This window comes from Amphiprion ocellaris, chromosome 9 (assembly GCF_022539595.1).
Source record: "Amphiprion ocellaris isolate individual 3 ecotype Okinawa chromosome 9, ASM2253959v1, whole genome shotgun sequence".
NCBI lineage: Eukaryota > Metazoa > Chordata > Actinopteri > Pomacentridae > Amphiprion > Amphiprion ocellaris.
In genome coordinates this window covers 29,199,482-29,222,914 of record NC_072774.1, presented here as the reverse complement: position 1 = coordinate 29,222,914, position 23,433 = coordinate 29,199,482, and the positions used below count along the sequence as shown (strand labels likewise).

Here is a 23,433-nt window from a genome sequence, read left to right as displayed (position 1 = left end):
TTTTACCAGAGGAGTGTAACGTGGAGGACAATAACATTAGCTTACGGAACATCAAAACCGTTAAAAATATGTCAGCAGAGCATTGATCGAAATGCGCTTTATGAATTGTTGATTTATTAAGACAGTAAAGAAAATCTTGTCAGATCTGTATGATTGAAACAAATCACCCAAACCTACGGAAAGAGGTGACGATCGGGTTATTGCTTGTTTAGAAGAAGTTTTTTTTTTTTTCCCGACAATTAGCTTAGAGCTAACCAAGTGCTACAGTTGGAGAACGTTCTGCAGTGTGTGTCCTGTTGCTGAGCAACAGCATCGAAGGCCGACATGTCACACCACATCACGGTCACAGCACATCAGGACGTCAGAACATCTTAATACGTCTTATATGTCGTTCTGAAACATGAATCTGTCGTCTTTCTTCAGACAAACACAGTGATTCCAAGAGCTTCCCAGAACACAACCGAGCACTTTTCTCAAGCACTGAGGACTAAAACACTTGAACACTACTTGACTACAATGGACCAACACACTGACAGAGGCAGCAGAAGGATGTCCAGCGCTGCATGCAAAGCTGCATTCCACTCTGTGCAGGACGCTGCCACCACTCAGCAACAGAGAACTTTAGAAGTTTCATCTCGGACTGATAACCAGTCACAGAAAGATGAAACTGAAAAACTGAAGGAAAAGATTAAACTGCTGCAAGAGAGGAACCAGAGGTTGCAGCAAGACCAACTCCTGTATGAGAGAGAAATCTCCAGACTCCAGAGGAACAACCAGAGTCTTTCCTCTCAACTCAGGACCACCCAACGGGAGCTGCAGACCCAGAGAGACCAGGTAACGGCCCTGGAGAGAAGGGAATGTCTGCAGAGATTCTCCAGACACATAGAGCTCCAAGCACGTCTGGACCAAGCCAGAAAAGAGGCACAAGAGCACCAACAGCTACTTAAGCTGAAACTCAAAAACCTTCAGGTGGATCATCAGACACTCCTGTCAGAAAAGGAGGCCCTTCTGGAGGAGAACCAACAGCTGCAGCAAGAAAGTAGCCAGATCCTGGAGGAGAAGAAGGACCTCTTGCTGGAAAGAGATGTGCTGCTCAAAACCAAAGAGGGAGTGGATAAAAAGTTCAGACTGCTCATGGCTGATGAAGTCCAGGCAGAAGCTGCACTGGAGACTGAAAGAAACAACAACGTCAAGTCTAGGCAGCTGCATGCAGAGGAAATCCATCGACTGCAGGCTTCGGTGGCTGGTCTCTCTGCGCTCCTCTGCGCATTTCAAAAAGGGTGCAACATAACAAATACTGTATGAAATGGTTTTAAAACTGTCCAAAATGACTCAAAATGTGTGTGAAATGAATCACAATGTCTTAAAACTTGTCTCAGGTAATGAAGACTTGTCCAAAATGCAATGAAAGCTGTTAAAAATAATGACCCAATAATTGTCCATAATTACTTGAAACTGGTCCAAAATGATTCCAGATTTCTTCAACATGAAATGAACTTTTTCATGTTGAACATTTTTGTGTCATTTCTACTTTTATTTGTCATATCTGTTTATGATCCACTGATGAACATAAAGTTGCTTTGCATTCTTTGCTTTAATGCAATTACCAAATTGCAACTGTCAGACATCCAGAGCTGCCTGAAACACTTAGAAGCCAAATAGTGGAGTTGTGGACATTCAAGTGTGTGGCTACAACCTGAACTGACATGCCAGCATCCATCACACAAACTGCTAATTTATCACCTAGTTATAGTTTTAATGAAACAAGTCATTTTTGATCTTTGCAGTGTCATGGGCGCTATTACAGTTTTTCTCAGTCACTTTGGTATATTTCTTGAATCATCCTCGACATTAGCAGAACAGTAAGTGCATTTCTCAAAACAATTTGTACAAATAGCAAACACCATGGATTCCCTGCAAAAGCCAGTTTCTTGCTCAAAATCCTTAGTTCATCTCTCAAAAGTAAATATCTGTGTCAATGAACATGTCAGTGGCATCAGAATGACCAGTCCTGGTGTCACTGTGTGGATAATACAGTCAAACTGCTTAGTTATGTTGTCATTATAACAGTGTTCTCTGGAGGGATGTTCTGATGTAAACTATGGCTAACGTTTGGTTGACAATTATTGTAAATTGTAAGTTACACCTTAGTGTATGTGGGAGATTGATTGCAAGAGACTGGACAAGATTCACATTAATGCTTTTACTGTTTGTAAAAGTACTATATTGTAATCTGTTGACAGACCATGTCATTGTGATACAGAAAGGAAAACAGTGCTGCATAGCACAAAGAAAAAAAACAAAAACAAAAGTAGAAATGTGAACATAGGACAATCTCCTTAGGGAAAACTGTACATGCAGTGCTGTAGGAATTATAGTACAGTCTTCCTACACCTCCTGATGTTCCTGTCTGTTGGGACACAAATTCTCATCCACATCATGAATATCTTCTCTTGCATGTTTGAGCAATTTCAGAAAACCCAAACCCTTCACACATTTCCCTTTGTTAGAGAAAGTCAAGATTCACTTGGGAGCAATTTACCAATTCAGGGCAGATTTAGAAAAAAAAGTCTAATGGAAATGTATAGAAAAATATTTGGCATATTTTGACAACTTGTTCAGCCATTTTGCATGTAAAGACTTAATGCGATGAACTAATGCCTAAATGTTGTGGAGGGTGAGACTATTCAACAGAGACCCATGATAATACATTTTGATCAACATGACATAAGCAATTGATAATGTAGGAAACAGCAGAGAATTGAACACAATCATTTGCGTAGATGTCCCAAAGCATTTGCAACTTGTTCAAAGAAATGAGAAACTGCTTTTTTGATGTGCACAAGTGACACAATGATGTGAAGATTGAACAAGTAGTTTTGAGAATTTAAATTCTGATCTGAGAAATGTACCAAAGCGACCGAGAAACAACCCATCACTGTTGGTAGCCTGCACATTTTTAAAACCAACACTAGATGTCACTGTGTGATTGAAAGATCATCACCAGAAACTGAAGGCATCTCATCGCTGCAGTCAAGTTTCAAGAGCTGCTACAGTGATTTGATGAGAAAAGACTTGAAAAATGTTGTTATTGAGCTTCATTTGCTGAATATAAGGACAACAAGAGGAGATTTAATTTTCAGTGTTAAAATGAAACTGGATCTCAGACTACCTTACCACTCAATTATGTTAAAACACAGCGTAAATATACAAATCTCTTTGTTTCTTCCTTTGTCTTGGTGTTTAAAATTTTAAAAAACTTAAAAAATTAAAAAGTTACCCACCCTTGGTTAAGGTGGAGGAGTGATGCATCTGTGTGGGGTGCTTGGACAGGTCACCGGCGTCATGTCTGCATCATAACCTCCTCACAGTAAATCAGAGAATGTCTTATCCTTGTAGGTGTGTGAGTGAGTGAGTGTGTGTGAGTGTGTGTGTTTATCCTTCCTCCTGTCCGCGAGGAGAAATAGGAATGAGGAACTCATGGCCAGTCAGAGTCTGATTCAGATCCCAGTGGCTCCTCAGAGAACATCTGGGGTCATCATCTCCTGATGTCTCATACTTCACCTATTCTCCTTATCGCTTCCTGTAGTTTCTGTCACTTTAAAAGCTGAAGACCTGCTTGGAAGGATTTTAGCAACCTGTTGTCTGAATATGGAGAAACATTCAAGAGAAAGTCCGTTTTTGATGTTTTCTAAATGTGAGCGATGTTGACAGGTCCCTTTTAGTGTTGTGAAATGATCCAAAGTAAAATGCAGATATACAGATATGACCTCAGACAGGACAGCCTGCCCAATATGACAGTATTTGATGGGATAATAAGCACTATTATGAGAGAAGGTGGGATGGTGTGGCCTTCCTGGCTACCTTTATGGCTTACTCTTCCTCTCCTTCAGCTATTGTGATATCTCCTTTGGCCAGAGCTCCTTGTCTTCCTCGATTCATGCATATGGCAGACTTTGTGACCGTAATTTCAATTTAAAACACATGAGGGGAAATCCTAGCCCGCGCTGCTCTTTAATGGGCCGTCATGGGATTGGAGTATGCAGAGAATGATTGAATTTTGTGAGAAGGCCAGGAACGATCAAGTCTCGCCTGCCGTTATGCAATCGACCATTCCCCTCTCACAACGCGACGTCTGGTAAAAACCTAGTGGAGGAGGAGGAGATGGAGGGGGGCTAAGGCCTGGAAACCTCAACGTCTGGACCAAAAGAGAGAAAAATATTTTTTCTTCTAAATGACTCAAGACTTTATAAAAAGAGAAAGTCGGCTATCGAATGTAAGAAAGAACCAAATGAGATGTGATCTGCCACATCAAAAGCAGAGATGTTCAACAGGGTTGCTTTTAATGGTGGTAAATGAGTCTTTTTACACTGTAATGCATGACATCCTATATTTCCTCACAGATGGAGACATATGGATCCTATACAAAGCCTGCCATAGTCTTTTATTTATATGATTGTGTCATGTCTGTTTTCTCCCTTTCCTCTCCACCTGCTTGGCTCACTTTGACAGTGTCAAGATAAAAATTTAACTTTCTCCAAAGCACTAACATTACCACAGTGTCCAAACTTTCACACATTTTGTGTTGGATTAGACCACCACAATAAATCTTGTCAATGAAGCAAAATAGACTACCTTTCCCGTTAAGTCCATTATATTCAAATGGGCTGGGCCTTTTTATTTTTTTCTTCTTTGCAACAAGACATAAAGTAATCAAAAGTTAAAAGCAAACACTCAAGGAGGCACTTAGCAAAAAAGAAAAGCTTTTATGATAAAACATTCATATACAGTGCAGGAGACAGGTAATCTTTGAGGATGATAGGGTTGTCTTGTGGTCAGTTTCTGTATAGTATTGCTTGGGGAGCTTTGTAGATGAATGCTCCTAATAACATCCCCGCCCACCCATCATCCACCAGACGATTCACGCAGAACAACCAATACCTGAGTGTATTTCTTCAGCGGTGTGAACAAGTATGCCGTAAAGAGCTGTTGGAGGCTGCAGGGTTCGTTACCTTGACAGACTGATGACAGCTCAGCCGGGGTGAGATGCTCATAACCAGTAAAATAAAGGCTTCATAATGTGCTATCAGCGGCCTGCGTGCTATTCACACATAGGAGGATTTTGCATAAATCAGACTGCCTGAGCTCCAGTGAAAGAAGGAAATGCCTCAGTGTTTTCTGGAGCTCTGACTTCTTGAAAGTCATTTGAAATTTATTTGCTGAAGACATTTAAATCAATATATGATAGCTCTGCTAAGGGTGCAGAGAAAATATTTGAAAAAGTTGGGTGGGAAGAAAATGAATATCAATAGTTAGACTTTTTTGGAAGGTTCTGTGTTTTGCCGAGAGTTAGAATAAGAATATCGACACCCCTCCTATGTCTTTGTGGTACATATGAAACCAACAGTCAGCTGGATTAGCTACACATAAAGACTGGAAGCAGGCAAACAGTGAGAGTGGCCCTTCTCAAAGGCGGCAAACACTACTAAAGTTTGTAAGTTAAGACATTATTCTTGATGTTTAATCTGTACAAAATCAAAAGGGAAGAAGCAACAAGTGTGTTTTTTTGGCTGGTAATCTGAATCAGCCAAAACATTTAAACTACTTGTTCTAAATCGTCAGGGCATGAAAACGGGACCAGGATGTTGGGAACAGATGCTTGGGGTCATATGAGGCCTCGGTGGATTATTCTGTTTGCTCAATCTGTTTTCTTGACTTTTGATGCCCTTTTATGATCTTAATGTCTACTTTTATGTTTTATTTCTATGATTTTAATGAATGTCTACCTTTAAATCATTTTTCTGAATGTATTTCTTTGCCATTGTGTATGAATGGTGCTATACAAATTAACTTGCCTTGCCTTGCCTTGGGTTATTTCTATGAATTGCGAGGGTGCTTCATCAGATTGGGATATGGGAAGTTTGGAGGCCTGACCTCTTGGTTGTATTCCTCGATCCACTACAGAAGTGTTTTTGGGAGGTGACTGGACATAGATAGATAGATAGATAGACAGACAGATAGATAGATAGATAGATAGATAGATAGATAGATAGATAGATAGATAGATAGATAGATAGATAGATAGATAGATAGATAGATAGATAGATAGATAGATAGATAGATAGATAGATAGATAGATAGATAGATAGATAGATAGATACTTAATTAATCCCAAGGGAAATTCAAGGACATATTGTCCTGCAGGGGAAGCTAACAACGGTTAGCTGGGTACTGCATGTCACAGTAACATCCACATCAATGTCAGGACCTTTGTGACAAGATGATAACAATCATTCACTTCACCTGTAAGCGGGTTTTTTGATCCGTGTATCTGACTATTTTTATGTTAGATACAGGGACTTCATACAACTCCAAAAGGATATAACAAGATGTAATGTGATATTCTGTGCCTTTGGACAGAGCCAGACACATTGTTTCTTCTGTATGTGGCTCTGTGTAAAGCTAAGCTAACTGTTTCCTGCTTGGCTGTCATATTTATCCATTAACAAGATAGAAGAAGGTACTATGACTTTTTCTTGGCCTGGTGCAGTAACTTGTCTTGTCATCACTCAACCAGGGTAAATTCCAGGAAGGTAAATGCCCAACCAAGGAACAGCCCAGCACGTAAACCCTTGTAAAACCACATTTCATTTTCACACCTTTTTTATGTTGACACAATTAGTCAGCTTCAGCATTGAGGTTTTGTTACCTTTAGATTTTCAGTTTTTCCCCAGTTGCCACTTTTTTCAAGCTAACCTAGCAGGCTGCTGACTCAAGCTTCACGCTTAATGGTGTAGTGGCAGTTTACTCATCTAAAAAGGTCTGGTGTGTAGGATTTTGTAGCATCTAGCAGTACAGTAGATTGCTGCCGACTAACATTTGTTTCCCCTTCCGAGCTTGCAGGAACCTGCTAAAAACAGAAGATCTTCTCTAGAGACAACATTTGGCTCATTTTTGGGTACTGTAAGACGGTGGACCCCTCTGTGGATATAAATGAGTCATTCTGAGATAACAAAAGTGCCACAATTGTTATTTTCAGCAAGCAAATCCCCTAAATCCTACTCACTGGACCTTTATCTCATCATAAAAAAAGCAAACCAGATTGAGGATAGTGACATGCTTTGCTTGTTCCTTTCAATCAATATTTACAGACCACACAGAATTTGTGGTTAGACTTTTACGATCATGATAATTCTTCCTCCCATTTGGGCAAATCATAAACAACTAAGTGAAAAAAAAGGAATAGCTAAACTCTCAGTTCTTCGTTTCGGGAAGTCAGTTTGCAGGGGTTACATCTGGGGTCAGCTTTAGGTCACACCGGGCATCCATTAGTGGCCTTATTTAGAGTCTTATTCCTTTAAGAGGAGTGATTGGCCAGCAAAGACAAAGAATCATTACCTTTGCCCGCCCCCTCCCTGCCAGCAGTCAATAATGAGGGATCATTAAAATGAATAGATGGACATTCCCCTTTTCTCCGGATCCTTATTGCAAAATCAGTGTCAGGGGAAATGAAGATTGAGCTTGGAGAAGGCGTCTAAAAGCCTCACAGTGATTGTCGTGAACTCATCTCCAGTGCCAGGCTCCTTTATCTACTGTAAGAGTCTGCACCTGCCTGAACTCTTGACTAGCAAGGGCTTTTACTGTAGCCCATTAAGAGCATCCCTAATGCTCACTCCAGTTTACTTCAACATAAACATTCTGCATATGTACCGAAACATTTACAGCAAACAATGGAAGAATGATTGCTTCGGATGTCTTGCAGTTTTTTGTTTTTTTTCTTTCCACAAAGAAACACAGCTCTCAGAGTGAACTAGATATTGAATGCTATGACTTTGATGTGGAGAATAGAGAACTCACGTGTTGTGATCGTATAAACAGACACTTAAAGACAATTCTCACTTTTCACATTACTTAAGCTCAAACATCTGTCCCTCCGCTGAATTTTATAAATCCTTGCACAACATTTCACGCATCACAAAAGAAAGAGCGAATCAAGCTGAATGATTGCAGATGGGAGAATAAAAGACGGCACAAGATTTTTCCAGGCCCCATCTGGTTGCCTTTCTTAGAGTCTCTAAAAGTGTCTTTTAAAAAGGTGATTTGTCTGTGGGTCTGCAGCGATGTGACCATGTCAGCATGTCATCTGCTGATCCTGTCACGTGTGAAACAGTCCCATAAAAAGAGGGTTTGTGTACACCTGTGGAGCCGGACAGCCCCGCCCCAAACAGATTCAAAAGACACATGTAAACACACACACACACACACACACACACACACACACACACACACACACACATGCTCTCACACACACATATGGTCCTCATCTTCTTTCTTCATCATCCTAAAGGTAACTGATAAGAAGGTCTGTTTATAGTCATCTGACATGTGTTTCTGACGAATAATAAAAAAAAAAAAAAAAAGTCACAAAAACTGACTCACAGGACCGAAAGAGACCGAATGCACGATCGGCTTATGTGGCAGAAGTATCAAAGGACCCTCAGTATGGTCAAGCAATTATCTCTTAAAGCATCTCTTAAAGCCACCCCCATGGTTCTCTCAACATGCCCTTCATAACAGAGGTATATTGAGGATTTACTGCATGCAGATGGCCGATGAGAGACGAGGGCAGCAGCTCCAGCACTGTGCCTATGCGCTCGCTTTATAAAAGCCCAAATCAAGGGCTCTGTGGGAATACAATAAGGGAGGAAGTGAGGTCATAAAGACACTATAAATCTGTACAATGAAACTTCTAAGTCGTGCCCTCTGCCAGGTGGTGTGTACATGCGGACCTCGGGGAGAAAAAAGGCACGCGCTGCAATCGTTATGATCAGGGATTGACTTTTTGCCTGTCTGTGATGCTGAGGCTGCTGTGGCCATCCAATGGGAGAGTGTGTCTGTTATCTGTCAGACTGTCTGTCTGTCAGCAAGTCAGCCTGTCAGTCAATCATGTTCTTGATCATTTGATCAGGCAATCGGTGGAATCAGTCACACACACTCTATATTTCCAGCTGGAGAAGCAGCAGGTTGCTTGGAGTTAAGGTAAGACCACAAATCTTTCAGATCTCCAAGGAATTATTAGGAAACCAAATCAATAGCTAAAGCCAAGCAGACTATAGCTAACAACAAAGTTCTGATGACAAATAAGAAAAGACTGCAGGAGTATTTTTTTAAATGAAAATTCCTACTCAGTTTCAGATAAGCAGTGCAATAAAACACATTTCCTGGCAAACCCAGATATAAATGCAGCTGCAGTGATACAGTGGGACTATCAGTCTTAAGATAAAGACAGGATTATACACATGCAGCAGATTGTGTGAGATTCAAGGAGCACCAGAGCATTTTTTAAACCTTTTAAACTCAAATCCAAAGCACTGCTATCAGTGTATGAATAAAGTATTACTGTAACACAATTATTCAGGGTTAAATATGCTTTCTGACTGAGACAAAGTGAGAATATCAATACTACACTCAAATATTTCAATTAAATATGCATATGAACAGAAGAGTGAGAGCACAGAATCTGAACACAAGGGAAAACATGTAGCCTGACTGTCAAACAAAGAAGCTTCCAGCTCCCCTAAAGCTCAGTAATAAACACATTACATGCTGTTATATGTTGTAGTGAAAGAAATAGAATCATTCTTAATCCCTTTAAAACCACAACTTGTCATCTTTACACCTTTTGAAGTGTTAATTAGTCAGCTTTAGAGTTGTGGTTAGACAGACTTTGTTAACTCTGTAGTGGCTGTGCCCCCGTTTTCAGTCTTTGTGCAAAGCTGAGCTAATCGTGATGTTAAATTTGGAAATGTAGGAGTTTATGTGCAAAATTCAAGAAAATAAGCCTTTTGAGCAGTCATTGTTTAAGCATGCTTAATCCCGTGTTTCATTCTCATAACTAAGATATATACACCGATAAGGCATAACATTATGAACACCTGCCTAATACTGTGTTGGTCCCCTTTATGCTGCTAAAATTCCTCTGACCCAGTGGGGCATGGACTCAGGACCTCTAGGGTTGTCCTGGTGGCACCAGGATGGTGGCAGTGAATCCTGTGGGTCCTGTGGGTCCTGTGGGTTGCTGGGTGGGACCTATCTAGGTTTATCCTGGGACATCCCACAGATGCTAAATGAGATTTAGATCTGGGGAGTGTGGAACCTGGGTGAACACCTTAGCTCTGTCGTGTTCCACTGGCCACTCCTGAGCAGTTTTTATGGTTTGTCGGGGTGCATTATCCTGCTGCAACTGGCATCAAGGACTGCTGCTGCCATGGTGGGTGGGGGGGCATGGGGTTTGCTCAAGGTTTCCCAGCAGAATGTTGCATTATAACAAGATGATTAATGTTACTCACTTCACCTGTCAGTAGTCATAATGTTGTGGCTGATCTGTGTGTGTGTGTGTCTATATATACATATATATATATATATATATATATATATATATATATATATATATATATATATATGCAGTGGTATTTTGAAAAAAAAAAGTTTGGCATTTCTCTACATTTCAGTGATATTCCATTGTTTTAGGCAGCTTCTCTTCTTGTCCGCTGCCTCTGCAGTGGAAACCGTGGCCCGGAGTCAACTCTCCACTGTGTCAGAGGGTATGGCGCTGTTAGAGGAAGACTAAGGTAAGGAGAACAGGGTGCCAGGAAAAAGGGGCGTGACTGCATCTGTAAATAGTGGGGCTATTTTGGGCTTGTACCACGGTCGTACAGGGGAGCACCGCCTAGGCCTGCCTTCTGTCACTATGGGGATGGGCGCTTCATAACTTTGCTGAATGGAAAAAGTCTGGAGGACTGGCAGGTGGTACACAGGAGCGTGGCACAGCTCCCATGGCGAGGAGCTGTTTCACTCATAACTACCCACCGCTAACAATACTCATCGGAAAACACACAGGCCTCTGCTTGCACTTGGCATATCAGCAGCTTGTTGCATTTTGTCCTGCTAAAGTACAGGGTGGGTGGCAGAAGGTACATGTGTAAGTTGTAAAACTGTGGTGGAAATGCATTGACTTAATCTGCACAATGTCCAGCTGATTTAATTGCTGTAATAAAAAATATATAAGTAAATTTTGAAAAAAACTTGAAAATTAACTGTGATTTTCTGGAAATCACAATTATTTGTTTATTTTGTTTAAATGTTTAGCTTTACTTAAAAAAAATTAAATACTTTCTCAAAAACTTCTGGAATAAAGAAAGTGTTGCACACTTTTCATATTTCAAGTTTATTTAAAGTTAAAACAAGAACAAAAGTTTTGCAGTTCGTTTTTTTGGGGGGCTTTAAAGCAACTTTCTAATTTCCAATGTGAAATTCCCTTATAGATTAAGTGTTGTCATTAAAAGTAATATGAAAAGGCAAAATCAACAGAGTACTCGCTCAAATGTAAATATAACACCAGGTTTTTTGTAATTCATGGTCACCATTATGCCATTTATTAATTCATTTTTGAGAACACATTAAATGCACTTAAAACACATTTCATTTTTCATAAATATTTCATATTAAAGAGAAATATATTTCACCTTGTGCCTACACTGAAAAGCATTACAGAGTTGCAACGATTTTGTAGCCGAGAAAGAGAGTAAGGCACAAAATAGAAACCTTTTTTTTCCATACAGTTTAGTCATGCTATTATAGTATATGTCCAAAAATGGATTAGGAAGCTATTCTGGAAGCTACGATCAGCTAAATGATCCCCGACGATAGTACAGCGTGCATGCTCCGAAAGACGATCACATGGAAAAGACTGCGGCTATGAGTTGATGAAGATACGTTAGTGACACAACAGTGGAAATCAGCCTACGATATTTGGTCTGGAGGCAAGAAAATCTGCTCTGTTTCTACGGTAAAGTGCATAATGTTTTTATTTTTTTTTTGTACGGGGGGAAAACCACTCTATGCTAAAGTCTCTGACAGAAAAAGGAAACTTGGACAATAATTTCACCAAAGATAAAATCCTTTGGTTAACTCAGATCAATTATTGCCAGCTGTTTAGTAACAGTCCTGCCGACTCCTCAGTGAAATCACCCAGATGATGAGCAAAACTGAGCCTGTGGCCTACTTAGATAATCCCTGTGCCTATTTACATGCAAACCTGCAGTGCAAGAAGTAACAGACAAATATATGCATTGTCCAGGAATATTCTCTTTTAAATTCAGCAGGTAAGCATACCATTGTTTAATTATCTCAAAGCTGGGGAAGAAGAAAACTCTGATACCTGCCTTTATAAGCCCCTACAAACCAGGAACTGCTGTCATAGGATATGTACTATATATTCCATACTCTCTCTGATTGTCTTTGCATCATTATGTCATGATCTGGGCGGAGGACTGGAAGACCGGGAAAAGCGTGATAAAAAATAGGCACTAAGGTGAAAAGCATAACGCAGGATAGGAGAAATGGTACAAAGCCATATCAGGGGAAGACAAATGGTGGGAAAAAAAAAAACAGGAAAGCTAAATAGCAAACTGCATGATATAAGGATAAGGCATACATATTTTCAAATACATGTTTATACAAAAGAATATCATACATAACATTCAGTATAAATGAACAAAGATAATAATAAGGAAGCAGGAAAAATACAATTCTAATCTATTCACATACTCCCCTACATAGTTTTCCAGCCTTTTTTAAAATTCTGTTTCCCTGTAAACAAATCATTGAAATGATACAAAAATGTCATATAAAATCTTCCACTTTGGGTTACAATGAACCATTTGCATCTGTGTGACTGCTGCTGCTGTTGTCTGCTGTCAGTATCACTGCTGTAAGGCACCGATGCGGTTGTTGCGGACTGACTGCACAAACAAATGAACCAAAGTGATGACGCTCGACACTTACTGTCCCATTAGCTTGTCCATGCATTAGCTTACAGATCACACCAAATGAAGATTGTCATTTGTTAAACATAGAAGAGTAATTCAGTCTCATTGAGCTGTTTGGTCCACTAAACATCTTCTGTGAAATAAGGCAAGTGTAGTCGTATACTTTGCCCCCTGATATGATTTCCCTTTTTTTTGTTGTTGTAAATATAACATTCCCCTGTTGATTCTTGCCAGTGATTGTCAATGTGAGTCTGCAGCGGGAGGAGCTGATGGCGATGATGTTCAGGTGGGAGATCCTGGTCAAAACTTTATTCTTCATAATCTGGATCTCTGGCTTTTTTTTGTCCTCTTTTTTGTTGCTGTTTGAAGTTGTGTATGTGCTGCTGCTGCTGCAGAGAACTTCTGGATGCCTATGCATGAGTGTGCACAGAAATGCTGGAGAGGTCGTTCCTGATGATCTCATTAACTGTGGAAACACAAAAAGAGACATAACAGATTATTATAAACCGGCCACATTGAATAATGATTCACATCATTGCAGCCTTATTACATTTAATGGAAAAAACGGGCCTAGAGGAGTTGAAAGTTTGAATACCTGGAAAGGGGCAAAGCAGGCGACTGATTCAGGTCCCCAAATGAAATCCAGGCTAATTTAAAGGGTCATTCCACAGATTTCACACATTTACATCAGTTTGCTTGTCGTTCCTAATACCAAACAGTTGCATAATGTCTTGTGTGACCATGTTGAGGGCTTTCTGACGTCTGAAAATACAACCCTGATGACATCACCAGAGTTGTCTCAAGTTTGACTTTATAACAGAAAACTTGTGTTGCAAACTGGTAACGTGGAGAGTGAAAAAAATGGACAGGAGGGTCTAATAAAATGTGCTATCAACCGGTATTATGGGAAATATAGGATCAACATGAAAAGCACTCAGAGAGCGCAGTACTCCACCATGGCTGCTCAGTCGTGTCATTTCCGACGGATGAAATCTTCAATGAAAAATTAGTGATACCGAATCGCGTGACCTTAATATGTAGCTGGCGGCAGGAATTGATGGGACTCTGAAACACTCCCACAATTTAGTCAATTGTTCCTTGTATGATTTCCAACGGATAAGTCCCAATAAATCCACAGCAGTGGATTTGTAATGTGATCGCAATCATGTGATCCTCAGCTGGCAGCTGATGTAGTGTTCACTTGTTGTCATAGTTACAGTGACGCTGTGCTGCTATCTCACAATGATACAGAAATCTTTAACAAATCCGTGGATCCAGACTATAAACTGCCAAAATCTAATCACTTAGTCTTTGTGTAATTTCTGACCTTCCCTGAAAATTTCATCCAAATCTGTTGGTCCGTTTTTTAATTAATGTTGCTAACAGACAGACAGACGGACAAACATACGGCAATCATCACATAACTCCACCACATTCCTTGGCAGAGTAATAATATCTGGATCGTCACTCATTCTACAGAGAAAAAGTCAGGATATATTTAGTTTTTAAAAATCTACACCTTTATCGAACACTAAATCCCTCTAGTTTCAGTGTCTTTTTAAAAATACAACACTGCACGATAAATTAAATGATTAGGACCCTTCAGTAGGAACTGCTTCATTATCTAATCTTGATACGTCCTCATTGTGCTAAACTTGTGCTTGTGGGTCGTAAATTTCTAAATTTAGGGTCAAACTACCACAGTTGGAATCAAAAATGACTTTAAAGCAGAAAAACAGATAGGACAAATTGAGGGCTTATAGGGGCCTAGCACAACATTTGAACTTTGCTCTCAACTACGAGTTTAATCCAGCAATGATCCCTGGATGTCTTATGGAAACAGTATGTAAAAAGTGATCCTATGCGTCTGTGATTGAGCCAATTAGAGCAATGTTAATATTTAAAAACGCAGCTTTTATTAGATGAAATCACACCAAATTAATTTCTCCTGTTACAAAAGGCTTAAAACTTGTACCGAATGTGATCTAACATCAGACATGGCAATGCTTCACTGCATACTTGGCATGCACACGGCCACGTTGAGAAATACTGGATATCAGTAGCTGCAATCCAAACATATCAATGCCATTATGAACTCATATCGGCTCCACACACACATCTCTGTTTTTAAGTCACCGTCTTGTCTTTCCTGCACTAGTTCCTGTGCCCGCGCTTTTCCCACAGTCGGGCAGACGGAGATCAGTCCTCTGCCTTTATCTGCTCTGTGTTCTTTGGCAAAACAGAGGGAAGTGACCGAGAAGATGGCGAGGACCCCGAGACCTGCGGCTCGACACAAACAAGAAGCTCCGCAGTTGTAGAGCTCGCTGTGATAACACATGCTGATGTAGACAGAGACAGAAAGAAAGAGTCTGGCGAAAAACCACCATCGGAGCCGAGACAGGAAGTCCACCCACTCCGAGGTTCAAAGTGGGCCTGCAGTTTGTTATCACAAGATACTGTTTGGTGGATGGTGAAGCATCAGCACTGATCGAGATGAAAACAAAACTAAGAAAAAACAATTTGGAATTCTTTTAATATGCAACTACTTCAATTCTGCTTATCATTCTCCCTATAATGTCATATTGTGTGGCAAAGGTGGAGATAAAACATAAAATAAATAATTTTTTCTACTTTTTCTTTTACAACAAAGGGACAGTTGTAGTAATCTATGTTAAATGAAGTGCAGAAACACTACAGAAATAGATACTACCAAGGTTACAGGATACTATTAGAATGATAGTACTTCATGTAGAAAGTTTGACAGTTTGGAGTGAATAGACATAAAGTGGTTCTTTTTTATTGTTCATTTGAGGAGAGTATTCTACATTTTGACTTTATCGCTTTGCATTTTTCACTATATACAGTAAGAAGCAACTCAACACACTTGTTGATAGTACTAGCAAGACTGCATGTCAGCAAAGTCCTAGTATGACATCTACACTACCGTTCAAAAGTTTGGGGTCACCCAGACTATTTCATGTTTCCCATGAAAACTCCCACTTTTATCCATGTACTAACATAACTGCACAGGGTTTTCTAATCATCAATGAGCCTTTCAACACCATTAGCTAACACAATGTAGCATTAGAACACAGGAGTGATGGTTGCTGGAAATGTTCCTCTGTACCCCTATGGAGATATTCCATTAAAAATCAGCCAATTCCAGCTAGAATTTACCACATTGACAAGATATAGACTGTATTTCTGAAGAATTCAACCATGTCTTCATTGAAAAAAACTGCTTTTCTTTCAAAATAAGGACATTTCTAAATGACCCCAAACTTTTGAACGGTAGTGTACCTTGTGAGCACAGAGTGGGGAGGAAATGGCGAGTAACCTTTGGTGATATATCACACACTTTCTTATGGTGAATATGAGTTGTTGCCATCAGAACAGACATTTGGGGTTGTGCAGCAACCTCTGAAAATTTCCCATGAAGTATAACTCTGTTAGACAAATCTGGGTGACATGAGATGGGTGCCCCTTGCATGTTTTTATCATGATCGATTGTTATTTCTTGTCTCTTCTTCTCTGTCTGTATTTAAATCTATTAGTAGTTGCTAATGACAAAAAAAAAGAATTTTCGAAAAGCACAATAAACAAAACTAATGAATGAACCAAATTAAGTTGGAGACAAAATAAATATACTTATAGCAGTAAATAATGTGTAACAGATTTTTTTTTAAAAAGTCGGCCACACACCTGTAATAGTATGCCCTGCTTTCTGTGTGCAGAAACACCCACCTTTCTGCACACACATACACACAGGTTGGTTGGGACTCACCTCCCTCAACAGGAGGAACTCCCATTGGAAAAATCCATCCTGTGCCAACACTGCTGGCTGTTTTCAACTCTATTCCGCTCTGGGCTAAACAGGCATTTACATGCTGAGGTTATTTTTAGCCTTGCCATCGCAGGCCATAGAGGAAGTGCAAGCACATGTAACAATTAAATGATCAAACTTTAATGTCGCTGCTGAGGTGAGAAAACAGCTCCAGGTAGTTCTAAAGAAGAAGAGACGGGAAAACCCGACAGCTCGGCAGCGAAAAGCCACACATGTACGTTTTGTTTTTCTCAGATTGAAAGCTGTGGCTTCCTTTCTTCTTTTCAGTCACTGAAAAAAAACAACAAAATGTGACGTCTCCTCCTCCCACATTGTAACTGTGGTGTTATTTTGCTGCTCTTTATCAACTAATATTTTCCATTGGCATGCCCAATGATGTTCCATTCTGAAGAAACGAGCGATAAAGTGAGAGGAAAGGTAAAACACTGGCCCTTGTGTTTTCATCTATGTACTCTGTCGGCAACGTGAGAATTTTAGAAACAGGATGTGGCCTACTGCTACACCACAAGACAACACCAAGGTGTTATTTATAGCTCTTTAATGGGGCTCATGTCACCATTTAGCTGCAACTTCTGGGAAATGAAGAAATTTTAAAGAACCTGAATGACTGACAGATAAGCACACACAGGCCATGACTGTGTGTGAACAAAAAGCCTTGCACACACTAACAGCTCTCCCAATACATTTAGTTTTATTCAATTCAAAAACCTTTTCTTCACTCGATCAGTTTTTGTTGACAGCAAAATCCTTAGAGCTAAAAAATTAACCAAGATCACAGTTCCATCAATGCACTTTTTACTGTTTTTTCCATTTAAGACATTGGCATGACCTCTCTGCATTTTTGAGTCTGTCTCACCTTCCATGAAGTGACTAGATAACCACAAATATGCAGCAAAGAGGAAGGCAGTCAGACATGCTGGGGAACATTTTGTCCTGACTGGAATTTGGCTCCAAAAATTCAGCCCCTTGCATAACGTGGATGGGCAGGGATATACGTAAACTAGGTCTTGTAAAGTCAGATGTATTGTTTGAAAAAAGCACGCCAGGTGTTAATTTTCCACTTTCATGATTTCTATATACAATTGTAAAAAAAAAAGAGAGAGAGAATTCTATGTTAAGTTGCACAATAGTGAGGCAAAGCGGGCTGGCATCTCTCTCGCAACCGCACTGGAAACTTGTTTCTTTTTTTTTTCTCTTTTCAGTTGCCCAGGTTAATAATGGAAAGCTGTAACCGGGAGGACACCCTCTCATGAATAAACAAAAACAGTGGAAAACTGAGCTCCAAATATTCCCCTGCTGAAAAAAAATAGCAAAAACAAAACACGTGCGCTGCTAGTCTTAGTCAAACAGAGTGACATCCTTTATTAGCTCTGCTGCCAGTGCAATCTGTAAACCACAGTCAGGACCTGTCAGGACTTATACTTAAGGCTGGGCGGCTGGGCGGCTGGGGAGATCTATTTCAGGCAGGTGTGAGAGTGACACACAAATATGACTGCGCTTTACTGTGATGCTGAGCAGTTCAACAGACAATTCAGTTCCTTTGTGAGGAGCCTACCAGTGTTTCTGGGCAGGGAAGTGGCTCGCTGCTAAAGCCGTGTCTCCACTGGGCGTGACTGCTGGCTGAATAAACGTTGACCTCGCTAAAATAACCTGTCTGTATCAACTGTGATGGAGGATGATGATTTGCTGCTAGGAGGGGCTGTAGACTACCTTCAGAATACAAGCTGCAGCTTTTATTACACACATAATGTTGGTGGGAAGTAACATCAGGCTCATTGTGTGACAGGTTAAGACCTACCACAACTGTAAGAACATAAATAGTACTCCTAGAAGAAAAAAAAAGAAACACAAGGGGCATGTCCCAGCAGGTACTGGTGAGAAGATAAATCGAATGTAGGAAGCACAGTTTGAGTAATGCATCCATGAATCCTAAAGCTTGTCACTGGAGAGTGTTTTCTAGCACTAACCGCCCAGGATTTTACAGTGGTGTAAAGTTATAGCAACAGGTAGTCTAGCTTGTGTCTTGAAGGTAAACACCAGAACAGTAGTAACAGTAAAAGCTTCAGCCAGACTTCTGCTTCTAGACAGGCCACATACAAATAACAAGGAGAGGAAGGACGTAAGAAGGAGTTTTAATGCAGCACTAAGGCAGGAATCCACAGAAAAGTGAAAATTGTTTGCTTTTTTTTTGTTTTTTGTTGCATTTTAGCACCTATTTTAAGATCATAATAGCTCTAAAGGTTTGAGTAGAGCCTGCTGGAATTGCTGCAAAAGTTGGAGATGTGGGAAGTAAACCAGTCTAATCCAATAATGTCAGTTATGACATCAATCATGACATAAACTACTTTATATACATTACTGTGATGCTGTTTTAGACAGGGGCTAAACAGTGACTTGGTGGTTAGCACTTTTGCCTTGTAGCTAGAAAATCACCAGTTTGTGTCCCCGCCTTCCCCGGGATCTTTCTGCATGGAGTTTGCATGTTCTCCTTGTACATGTGTGGGTTTTTTCCGTGTTCCTCCCACAGTCCACAAACATGCTGAGGTTAATTGGTGATTCTAAATTGTAAATGTGAATGTGAGTGTGATTGTTTGTCTCTATGTGTAGCTCTGTGATAGACTGTTACCTGTCCAGGTGTCCCCTGCCTTCACCCTCAGTCAACTAGGATAGACTCCAGAACCCCTCCTCAACCCTAATGAGGATTAAGTGTTGTATAGATAAAGGATGGATGGATGTTTTAGACACTTAACACTAACCCTGGATGTTTAGTTTCTGCACCTATAGGCATCTAATGGATCTCGTCATTCAGTCCAGCAACTGTCCTCTAAAAATATGCTCATACTATACTGAATTTTATGTTCTACTTTTAACATACTTTTGAATAAATATATATATATAAAAAAAACAATTTATAGGTATAAAAAAAATGTACTCAGCTGTTAACATACATCTGGATTACACTGTACATGTAAAATGATCTGTTTGGTAGTTTTGACTGTGATAAACAAGCAAAAAAAGCTTTGGTGCTCTGATTTGGCCTCCTTGTTATCCTGTAATCCAAGCATTAGTGTTATGACTTCATTTGCCTACTCTGAGAGTTCAGCATGAACCTGACCGGCACTGGGGATTTAGTTAGCATTGTTAGAGGAGAGCGCTGTGCACGGGGGTTAGATAACAGCCAGGCTTCCTCAAAGAACAGAGAAGGCCTTGTGGTCTGGAGAGATGCTGACCCTCGAGGCCTGAGAGCCTCCTGGAGGTTCCTGCCGTCGTAACATGATCCGGTGCAGTCAAATCAGGTCTGCCTGGCAAAGACACGGCAGAGAGTGACTTCACCTTACCCCGCTTCCCTCAGCTGACTATCCAAAACACGACCTCTGAACTCCAGGTTGTAACTGCAGCTTCCTGGCAGCAACTTCTGTTCTCACTTTAAGTCTCTTGATACTGAAGGAGTGGAGGGCACCTTCCTGAACTCCTCTTACTTTCACAACATGTATTAACTGCAGCTTTGCTGGGGTCAAGGACCTTCACACTGCAGCAAAGGGGAGTGTTTCCTATGCTCACTAGTACCTCATGTAGTACCGCATCAGCCTTGTGAGAACGAAGAGGTAGCTTCCTTCTATTGTGCCCCTCCGAATCGCAGCAGCATGTGAGGAAGTCCATCTGAGTCATAGAAGTTCTTTCATGTAAACACTGATAAACACTTGCATCGAATCTGCGCAGGAGCTCAGCGAGGGCGAAAGGAGGCTGACTGCAAGGCAGACTCACACTTAAACCTCATTTGAACTCATGCTTTCATGTGAAATTGATTTGGTGGGGAAGCCAAACTAAAGCTCAAACTTGGTGGAGAGAGACAATTGAATTTCCTGGTACATATTACTTTTGTTTCCCCACTATATCAAATCTTCTCTCAGCCTCAGCAGAAACACTTAATGGACAATTTGCTTCCTCCCACGCGCAGCTCAAACGGCTGGACGGAGAGCCTCGGACAACATCGCTTATCTTCTGCTCACAACCAGCAGTGTCAAAAATAGGGAGGAGTCAAAGGTCAGAACACACACAAACGTGACAGAGAGAGAAATCAAGATGGAGTGAGTGAAAGAGAACGAGCGAACCGGAGTGAGACACGATCATTATTCCCACAGATAAACACAAATGGAAGGAGACAAAGCGTTCCACTCATGCCTCATCATGATAAAGTGCTTCATAAATTCATCTGAGCTTTGCAGGTAGACAGCTCCTAATCCATCGCAGCAATCCCTTTGGGCCTAATGATGTGATGATATGTACAGACAGTATACTTCATCCCCGCTGCTAAGCTTATGTGTGAAGCCCCAGGCCTTCGCATGTGGAACCACTCAGTCTCCTCAACTGACTGAGTAGCTGGATAGAAGAGACAGGACTGCAGAGCGAGGGTTTTGTTTTGAACACAAAAGCTGAGTTTACCCCGAGAGCTGCCCTGCATCAGCTGTCGTGGTGCCGCGGAGACACTGCTGTGTTGTGGGCCGCAGCCAATCATCTCCCCGCACCGCTCAGATGAACAGTCACGCCATGAAATTCGTGATTTACACGTAGTCATGGAAAGGGAGAAATCGTAGATGCGTATCAGTGGTGGTGGGGGAGGCCTGTCCGCCTCAAAATCATATTTCTGTCTCTCCCACTTTCATATTTTCAGTTTGATTTACTCACTACATCAGTCTTAAACAGAATCAGTGGATTGTCCAGCTGCCAAAGTTCAGAAGAGAGAGGAGCTGATAAACAAAAAATGCTTATATGTTCATTGAGGTCAATTAACCGTTACAAATAAGCATGCATTTAAAGTAAGCTACACAAGCAGCAGCCAGTGATTTGCAGACTTTTTTTGACCTCTACTTCACCTCCCAGGATCGACTGCCCTGCTGTCTGAGAGCTGGAATACTACCTGCAGCCTGAGACCGAGGTCTGGAGGCAGGAATGTAAAAATATCATAAATGCTTATCCATGATTTTTGGTTTAAAAATTCTTCAGTGTGTTTTATAATATGATCAGGATGCTCCTAAACCACTACTGAGCTTCCTCCAAATAAGTTAATAAAGATGTAAATGCACATTTATCAGCTTATATCAAGTCTCAAAAATGCAAAATTTATGTAAGAATTTCAATATTTTTATGAGACCACAATAAATCTGAAAGGCTAAATGAACCAGATCTATTATAATTGTGTCACATAATGGATTGGAATACACGAAAAAAGAAAAAGCAAATGTACTACTTGTCATTTTGTTGAAGAAGAAGAGCCCTTTTGCTCACATCTATCCCACTCCACCCTATCTCATTTCTGAAAGGAACCCTGTGCCGTTGTTGGTGAGGGAGAAAATGAAAGGGGGGAAGAAGAAGAAGAAGAAGAAGAAGAAGAAGAAGAAGAAGAAGAAGAAGAAGAAGAAGAAGAAGAAGAAGAAGAAGAAGAAGAAGAAGAAGAAGAAGAAGAAGAAGAAGAAGAAGAAGAAGAAGAAGAAGAAGAAGAAGAAGAAGAAGAAGAAGAAGAAGCTTTATTGTCATTGCAAGGGATACAATGAAATTCTGTTTGGCAACATCTCTTGTAGTAGCTACAATGTCCCAGTCATAAAATATAATATAGTAAACAGTACAAATAGGTGCAGTTTAGAATATGTACAGCAGGTACAGACTGTAATAGTCTGTATAAGAGTGCAAGAAGAAGAAGAAGAAAAAGAAGAAGTAGGGCAGAGGTGATTAAACAAAAACAGGAAGTAACATATGTATGGCACTTTGTGTTTCTAAACCTACACAAGACTTACAGTTTGAATTGTCTTATAAGGAGACAGTTCACAGATGCCAGGAGAGAAGTGATACGATCCATCTTTTGGACAGATGCAGCGAAAAGAAGAAATAAAGTATAGAGTGTAAACAGAAAGTGCTCCAGTGTCGCTGAACAGATTTCCAATCAATATGTCTGCTGCTGTTTTTAGACGAGGCCTGATGGCTCAGCTGGATGAGAGAGCCGGAGCAGCCTTGAGAAATTACGATGACATCCTCTGTGCGCCTCATGCAGAGAGACAAAGTGGAGCTGGGATCTAATCTCCACCTGTGAGTCTCTGATGTGCCTCACTTTTCAGAGGACGTACTTTATGGCTCTCTGCAGTCAGATGAATGGGACATATTGCCAAATCACATGACCTGACCCAGGAGACTCACAGTGTCTGCTTAGCCCAGATTACAATCACTTAAAGGGCCAAATGAAGTAAAAACTACCAGAGAACAATAAAACAGCAGCGTCCCAAATTAGAAAGCTAAAGACTACAACTTTTACTGAAAGCCCCACCACTGATGTGCTTATTTTGGCCGTGGCGGTGCAGAACCTTTGTCTTTGATCTTGCTTGGTGAGCTCTGCCTCTCCCTATCTCGCCTCGCTCGGCGTCTCTTTTGAGAGCCTCCACTTCCCTCTCGTCCTCCTCCCCTCACTTCCTCCCGGGCCCAGGAGGCCGCTGGTGTGCTCGCCTGAGGTCGATCTCCAGGGAGGATGAGGGGGAGGTGTTTACATGGTTGGAGCTGCTCTCCAGTGCCCTCATCACTGACTTCTCCGGATTTGGTGTGCAGTCATTACAGTGTATCGTTAACAATAACAAAGTACAGATACATGTTGAAACCATGCTTACTGCATACTGTATGTTGAAAATTGAAACTCTAATATCCAAAAGTTAAAAATGTGTCTACAATATTGTCTTTTGAAGCACTGCTTGAGGACTCACACTGTAGATGGTGAAA

At 40.7% G+C, this 23,433-nt stretch overlaps 1 protein-coding gene across 3 annotated transcripts in view; it reads right to left on the bottom strand.

Annotated features, from left to right (window-relative positions):
- Positions 1-11,412: 11,412 nt before the first annotated feature.
- LOC111564871 (nuclear factor of activated T-cells, cytoplasmic 1-like) overlaps positions 11,413-23,433 on the bottom strand; it is a 63,542-nt gene continuing 51,521 nt past the window's right edge. For all 3 annotated transcript variants that reach the window (XM_055013835.1, XM_023264723.3, XM_035945779.2), the window contains one exon: positions 11,413-13,296. In XM_055013835.1, coding sequence (XP_054869810.1) covers positions 13,241-13,296 — 56 coding nt within the window. In that variant the 3' untranslated portion in view covers positions 11,413-13,240. The remainder of the gene's footprint in view (positions 13,297-23,433) is intronic.